General features: G+C 42.1%; 1 protein-coding gene across 2 annotated transcripts; it reads left to right on the forward strand.

Annotated features, from left to right (window-relative positions):
• Positions 1 to 400: 400 nt before the first annotated feature.
• LOC139383365 (charged multivesicular body protein 3) lies at positions 401 to 6,124 on the forward strand. Of its 2 annotated transcripts, none has more exons than XM_071127880.1 (6): positions 401 to 830; positions 1,462 to 1,522; positions 2,463 to 2,642; positions 4,095 to 4,216; positions 4,897 to 5,011; positions 5,138 to 6,124. In XM_071127880.1, exons 1-6 carry the CDS (start codon positions 786 to 788, stop codon positions 5,275 to 5,277), a joined length of 663 nt encoding a protein of 220 aa, XP_070983981.1. In that variant the 5' UTR covers positions 401 to 785; the 3' UTR covers positions 5,278 to 6,124. The 2 variants fall into 2 exon arrangements, with proteins under 2 accessions (XP_070983981.1, XP_070983980.1); XM_071127879.1 differs by having other exon boundaries at positions 443 to 830; positions 1,462 to 1,552.
• Positions 6,125 to 7,905: the final 1,781 nt, after the last annotated feature.

Consider the following 7,905-nt stretch of genomic DNA (forward strand, 5'->3'; position numbering starts at 1 on the left):
TACCTCAATGTTGATACATACCAAAGCCAAAAGTATTACTGAGAGGCTGTAATTGAACTGGAATACTGGAATTGAACAGGTGAAGCTCAAGGTATGAAGCTGATACCAAAGAGTCAGAGTGCAGTATTTCCAAATATCTTCAATGTATTCCTTTAGTTATAGCCCACAATTCTAGGTTTCAGGGGACCTAACCACAATACAACACAGGTGAGCTGAATCTTCACTCATATGACCTACTCGGATTCAACGCTTTTCAGCGGCCATGGTGCTGAATCTGTGATCAGTCCTTTGTTTTAGTGCACTTTCATCGTGTAGCTAGCTGTCCATGGTGCTGAACGCTTATGAGCCATGTAGACATTCCCACGGGCTAGTTATTAGGCTATGTGTTCCTGCGGTTTCTACAATTTAAGTGGCCACCAGGTAGCATACCACTCACTGCATTGTGTTGGATCCAAAACACATTACATTTGCTAGGCCTATCTCTGATGTCATGCTTTGGGTCTATTGGTTGAAGTATATTGACGACCTTATCATTTGGAAATATTGAATACGTTTGATACATTTTAGCATTATTTTGCATTTAGCACTACATAGTTTCAGTCATTTAGATTCAAGGAAAAAATACAGGAAAAGAAGATTGCGTGCACGTATTGGAACGTGGCCTGTGAGGCGAAGTGGCGTAGCTTGGAATCAGGAAGTGGTTGAAGGTGTATGACACTTTTTCTGTGGTTTTCTGTATTATTATCAGTTTAGCTAAGTTAGTTAACGTTTACGTTGTAATCAACATGGGGCTGTTCGGGAAAACACACGATAAACCACCGAAAGACCTGGTAAGTAAAGGCTTCTGGTAAGGGGCGACGAGCTTGCGAGCTAGCCAGCTATCAGCGAGCCAAACAATGCATTCGAAGTTAGCCAGCTCTGGTTATTTATGGCATGGCGACGGTGTTGCGTTTATTGAATAACTATTCTCAGTCGTATCTCAACTTCAATGGAATAGCGTTGTGTTTTAAAGTAGCTAATGCAACGTTAGCTAGCTAGATAACGTTGACCAAGGCATAAAACGTTAACGAGCTGGCTCCCTAACGTTAGCCAACTAACGTTAGCTAGGCAACTGTTGCTGAGCTAGCTAACGTTAGCATTTCAGTTTGCTTGTTAGCTAGCAAGCTAAGTGCTTGTCTGTGCTTGCTACTTGTATTGAAAGAATGTGTAGCGTATCTTTACAAACTTTATTCCCGAAAATGGAATGGCTAGCCATACAGATAACTTTAAAGTACAAGCAGCAGGTAGCAGTCAGCACCATCTTCGGATGTAAACAAACCAACAATCTAAAGAACGTTTTCATGGTTCTGTCTCAAATATGCTGTGTTTACACTACATTTCCTCGAACCTTTACAGTGAATAGCACAGTTAATGTCATATTTTACTCTTTTTACGCTTAATTCAATTTTTCTATCATTTAAGGTAAATGAATGGTCACTCAAAATCAGGAAGGAGATGAGAGTGATTGACAGACAAATTCGAGGTGAGAAGAAGAGCTTCAAGGCTATTTTATGTGAGGTCCAGTGCAACTTTGCTTTGTTACTCTCTTTGTTACTCTAAGAATGTCAGAGAGCAAATCGTTTTCAATACACTAAAGCAACATAAACACAAAGTAGGGTGTCCAATCAAAATCTCATATTTTCACTAATGGGTAAAAAAAACTACTGTTAAACCAATGGACCAAACCTCATGTCTATCAAAATCCATTCAAAAGTTATTGGAGTTTTTACCCTTGTAGGATGGCCAAAATTAGGGTGACTAAATCAACGGAGGCCAGAGAAGAAAAAGTTAAATTGCACAGCTTCGTGTCAGCTATAGGTTGGATGCTGTGCAAGAATGAAGGCTCACTTTCAGGTTGAACTCGGCATCTTTCTTCTCAAATCCGCAGGGCATAGATATCGATTTTGAGACGTAGTATTATCAGATTTTAGTATACACTTCTCAATGCGATATTTTCCTGTTATTTTTTAAAAAGATTTCTCATCAAAAAAAGCATATCTTTGTGAAATATCAATGGAACACTGAACATACTGTTTATTTCAAAAAAGTTGAAAAGCCTTTTACATTTAATCCAGCTTTTTCTTTTTCCGACCTGCGGAAATTACTTTGAAGACAACCACCACAACATGTAAAATCCTCAAACGTTTCTGCGAGAAAGCTGCACCGCTCTGTCAACAGTTTTTGGGTATACTACTGTTAATGAAATGTGAGACAAAGACCCCACTGAACGATTCAGAACATGAATAATAATATTTGTCTTGGTAATATGTATTTTATAACATAAGGAAGTGAAATTTCATCACCAATGCACATTTGGTAGACAACCTACACAAATGAAAGCTGCTGTCAAACTTACAATTACATTACAGTTTGTTATATTACATTATTTAGCAGTTTCTCATTGTTCCTCTCTTGTATCTCAGACATTCAGAGGGAGGAGGAGAAGGTAAAGAGATCCATTAAAGATGCTGCTAAAAAGGGACACCGGGACGTGTGTGTGGTTCTTGCAAAAGAGATGATCCAGTCGAAGCGTGCAGTCAGCAAACTTTATGCTTCCAAAGCCCAAATGAACTCTGTACTACTCAGCATGAAGAACCAGCTTTGTGAGTGTTAAAGCAACTGATGTAGTGCCACCAGATACTTTTGCATATATAGTGTATATTGTATGTGGACACCCCTTCAAATTAGTGGATTAGGCTATTTCAGCCACACCCATTCCTGACTGGTGTATAAAATTGAGGACACAGACATGCAATCTCCATAGGAAAACATTAATAGTAGAATGGCCCGTACTGAAGAGCTCAGTAACTTTAGATGTGGCACCGTCATGGGATTCTACCTTTCCAACAAGTCAGTTCGTTAAATTTCTGCCCTGCTAGAGCTGCCCCGGTCAACTGTAAGAGCTGTTATTGTGAAGTGGAAACATCTAGGAGTAACAAAGGTTCAGCCGCAAAGTGGTAGGCCACACAAGCTCACAGAATGGCACGTCTGAAGCACATAGGGTGTAAAAATGTCTTTGGTTGCAACACTCACTACCGAATTCCAAACTGCCTCTGGAATCAACGTCGGCACAATAACTGTTTGTCGGGAGCTTCATGAAATTGGTTTCAATGGCCAAGCAGCCGCACACTAGCCTAAGATTACCATGCGCAATGCCAAGTGTCGGCTGGAATAGTGTAAAGCTCGCCACCATTGGACTCTGGAGCAGTGGAGCTCTGGAGTGATAAGTCACACATCACCATCAGGCAGTCCGACGTACGAATCTGTGTTTGGCAGATGCCAGGAGAATGCTACCTGCCCCAGTGCAGAGTGCCAACTGTAAGGTTTGGTGAAAGAGGAATAATGATCTGGGGCTGTTTTTCATGGTTTGAGCTAGGTTCCTTAGTTCCAGTGAAGGGAAGTCTTAATGCTATAGCATACAATGATATTCTAGACGATTCTGTGCTTCCAACTTTGTGGCAACAGTTTGCGGAAAGCCCTTTCCTGTTTCCGCATGACAATGCCCCCGTGCACAAAGCGAGGTCCATACAGAAGTGGTTTGTCAAGATCGGAGTGGAAGAACTTGACTGGCCTGCACAGAGTCCTAACCTCAACTCCATCGAACACCATTGGGATGAATTGGAATGCCGACTTCGAGCCAGGCCTAATCACCCAACATCCAGTGTCCGACCTCAATAATGCTGTTGTGGCTGAATGGAAGCAAGTCCCTGTAGCAATGTTCCAACATCTAGTGTAAATCCTTCCCAGAAGAGTGGAGGAGGTTATAGCAGCAAAGGGGGGACCAACTCCATATTAATGCACATGATTTTGTAATGAGATGTTTGCCGAGCTTTTGGCCATGTGTATCTTGAAAATACCCAGGATAAGTTCAGTTGATGATAAATTAATAGAAACGCTTTGTAACTGTAAGCTAGTAGGATCCTAAGTTTTTCCTGGTCAAGCCAAGTGGTCAGGCCAAGTTATGTCCGTAATATGAATATGTACTTTACATGTCATGCTACAGTACACATCCCAATTGTAAGGGGTTGTGTGTGACTCTGCTGTTTTTTTTTCAGCTGTATTGCGTGTAGCTGGGGCCCTTCAGAAGAGCACAGAGGTCATGAAAGCCATGCAGAGCTTAGTAAAGATCCCAGAGATCCAGGGCACCATGAGGGAGCTGTCTAAGGAGATGATGAAGGTCAGTCGCATATCTGCTGACTCACTGTGGCCACTTTGTGTCTGTTGGGAGCATAAATCTATCACTGCTCATGTCCGTTTCTCTATGTGTGTAGCTGTCTCAGGGACTCAGGGATGCCGTCCAGTTTAGGTAACCACTGCCAAATATATATTTTTAAGTATTCTTTTTACCCCCAATGTTGTATCCAATTGGTAGTTAGTCTTGTCCCATCGCTGCAACTCCTGTACAGACTCGGGAGAGGTGAAGATCGAGAGCCATGGGTCCTCTGAAACACGACCCTGCCAAGCCGCACTGCTTCTTGACACACTGCTTGCTTAACCCCGAAGCCAGCCGCACCAATGTGTCGGAGGAAACACCGTACAACTGCCGACTGTGTCGGGGTGCATGGGCCCGGCTTGCCACAGGAGTCGCTAGAGCACGATAGGAAAAGGACATCTCTGCCGGCCTAAACCTCCCGAACCCGGATGACACGGGGCCAATTGTGTGTCGCCTCATGGGTCTCCCAAACCCGGATCTGTAGCGAAGCCTCAAGCGCTGCAGTGCCTTAGACCGCTGCACCACCCGGGAGGCCCCAAAGCTACAAACATAGTTTATGTTTGAATATATATTGAAGAAAAACCATGTTTAAATGAGTAAATACTGTTTGAGTATTGATTATTTATGTTGTGAGTATCCCACAGGCTGGTATCATCGAGGAGATGTTGGAAGATACCTTTGAAAGCATGGAGGATGACGATGAGATGGAGGAGGCAGCAGAGGCGGAAGTTGATAAGATCCTCTTTGAGATCACAGCAGGTAAAGATAGTCCCTCTGGTAATCAAACTTGTCTCAGTTGTTTGGGGCTGTATATTATCGCCTGTCTGGCGAGGATAAAAAAAGACTATTATACATGCTGACCCTTGGTGGTTTGTTCCATATCAGGTGCCCTTGGCAAAGCGCCCAGCAAAGTCACAGACGCCCTGCCTGAAATGGAGCCTCGTGCCGCAGCTGCAGCCTCAGAGGATGAGTCGGAGGAGGACATTGAGGAGATGCATTCTAGACTGGCAGCCTTAAGGAGCTAAGATTGACCTCTTTCTGTCCCCTTAAAGTCTTTTTGCCTGCCTAAGGATGTACAAGGTACATTTTGGTGTACGGTTTACCTAGTGGTTTCTCAACCACATTTTGTCTCTTTCTTTCACATAGTTATTTTGGATTATCTTTGGGCTGTGAACTTTTCAATGTTTAGGGCTAAATAACACATCAGATCTGTTCTTAATGGAAAGGGGATTTTATGATCTTACATGTTAACTGGGTAAACCCAGAAATCACTCAATGTGTGGTGTGTCTGTACACCCAACATTTAATAAAGATGTATGAATCTCAAGATAGCTAAAAATAAGAATGACCCATCTGTATCTTAAATGCAGAGTGTGGTCTGATTCTTTTGGTCTTGTATTTGGGGAAGTCGAGGCTTCATTCTCCAATTGGGTGGATTAACTAGAGACTTACTCTGAGCCGGTCACTGACATATCTAATCTGTAATGGAAACGTCTTGCTCTACATTGAGAAATGAAATGAGTGACTCATCACATTCAAGTGTTCATGAAACTTGAATCCATCACTACTCTGATCTAGATCCAAATTGAATACAGTATTTAATACGATATTTCATTAACTTTCAGCATTATAAACACTAGAACTAAAAAGCAAACTTCTGTCAGTAGTTTGTCTCTGTACAGTACATATGTATCTATATTATGTTGTCTTATATAAAGTTGTTTGTAGGGGTAAAGAATGCACGGAAATTGACTAACATATTTTTTACATTGAGATCCTGCTTCATTAACTGTATATTGTTGGCCTCAAAGTCCTAATAATTTCTTGTGCTTATTCAGTCAAAAATAAAAATGATTGGTTAGTTTTGTTTCAGACCCTGTGTGTTATGGGATGTTTTTTTCTGTGCATACTTCTGTTTTTTTCTGTGTGCAGGAAATTATGGAAATGAACATAGTCAATTTTACTGTTGTCTGGCCTCTCCATAATTGAATGTGACCTGAAAGATAAGGACAATAGAGGAGTAATGTGTGTCTGTTTTGTAGGTCACTACTTTTATTGCTTATTTTATGGGGAAGAGCAACATCTGTGAAAACATTCAGGTGTGAGATTATTTTCTCTTGGTTTCTAATATGGACAAAGGGATTATTTTTCTACCAACCACAGCCCTCACTCAGCAGCCTTAGTGTAACGTAACCAAACCCTGTCTCTGTCCTCTGACTGTTGATATGTAGGTTACCAGTCAAAAAGGACTGTAGCTGTTATGTTTTAGGGAAAACTCCCAAAATTACAAGCATCAACTAATGGCAGATAATTATAATACGTGTTACTGAGCAGTTACAGGTGTTTGTCATACTCTTACAACATGTTTAATCCAGACTACCTGGCCTGCTCAACAGTTTGATTTTAGTTCCAGAGTTTCTCTGCAATAGGCTTATTAACCGAGGTGATATTGGTGATTTAATTATTACAACCTAACAATCTTCATACTTAATCACCATTTATAACATTCATTATACACTGAACAAAAATACAAATGCAACATGTAACTACTTCAAATATTTTACTGAGTTACAGTTCATATAAGAAAATCAGTCAATTGAAAAATTCATTAGGCCCTAATCTATGGATTTAACATGACTAGGAATACAGATATGCATCTGTTGGTCACAGATACCTTAAAAAAAAGGTACCACGATTTGCCTCATGCAGCACGACATCTCCTTCGCATAGAGTTGATCAGGCTGTGGAATGTTGTCCCACTCCTCTTCAATGGCTGTGTGAAGTTGCTGTATATTGGCGGGAACTGGAACACGCTGCCATACACAATGATCCAGAGCATCCAAACATGCTCATTGGGTGGCATGTCTGGTGAGTATGCAGGCCATTGAAGAACTGGGACATTTTCAGCTTCCAGGAATTGTGTACAGATCCTTGCATTATCATGCTGAAACAGGTGGTGGCAGCGGATGAATGGCACGACAATGGGCCTCAGGATCTCGTCACGGTATCTCTGTGCATTTAAATTGCCATCGACAGAATTAAATTGTGTTCGTTGTCCGTAGCTTATGCCTGCCAATACCATAACTCCAACACCACCATGGGGCACTCTGTTCACAACGTTGACATCAGCAAACCGCTCGCCCACACTACGCCATACACGCTGTCTGCCATCTCTCCGGTACAGTTGAAACCGGGATTCACCCATGAAGAGCACATTTCTCCAGCGTGTCAGTGGCCATTGAAGGTGAGTATTTTCCCACTGAAGTCGGTTACGACGCCAAACTGCAGTCAAGTCGAGACCCTGGTGAGGACAATGAGCACACAGGTGAGCTTCCCTGGGTCGGTTTTTGACAGTTTTTCGGTTGTGCAAACCAACAGTTTAAGCAGCTGTCCAGGTGACTGGTCTAAAATGATCCCGCAGGTGAAAAAGACTGATGTGGAGGTCCTGGGCTGTGCGTAGTTACACATGGTCTGTGGTTGTGAGGCTGTTTGGACATACTGCCAAATTCTCTGAAATGATGTTGGATGCGGCTTATGTTCAAGAAATGAACATTTAATTCTCTGGCAAGAGCTCTGGTGGACATTCCTGCAGTGAGCATGCCAATTGCAGGCTCCTTCAACACTTGAGACATCTGTGGCATTGTGTTGTGTGT

The sequence above is a fragment of the Oncorhynchus clarkii genome, chromosome 25 (assembly GCF_045791955.1).
Source record: "Oncorhynchus clarkii lewisi isolate Uvic-CL-2024 chromosome 25, UVic_Ocla_1.0, whole genome shotgun sequence".
Lineage (NCBI taxonomy): Eukaryota > Metazoa > Chordata > Actinopteri > Salmoniformes > Salmonidae > Oncorhynchus > Oncorhynchus clarkii.

Excerpts from the sequence above, each read along its gene's own strand:
- LOC139383365 (XM_071127879.1), top strand. The coding sequence starts at position 786 with ATGGGGCTGTTCGGGAAAACACACGATAAACCACCGAAAGACCTG. Across the intron at positions 4,217-4,896 it reads TGTCTAAGGAGATGATGAAG|GCTGGTATCATCGAGGAGAT; the intron begins GTCAGTCGCATA and ends AGTATCCCACAG. Across the intron at positions 5,012-5,137 it reads CCTCTTTGAGATCACAGCAG|GTGCCCTTGGCAAAGCGCCC; the intron begins GTAAAGATAGTC and ends GTTCCATATCAG.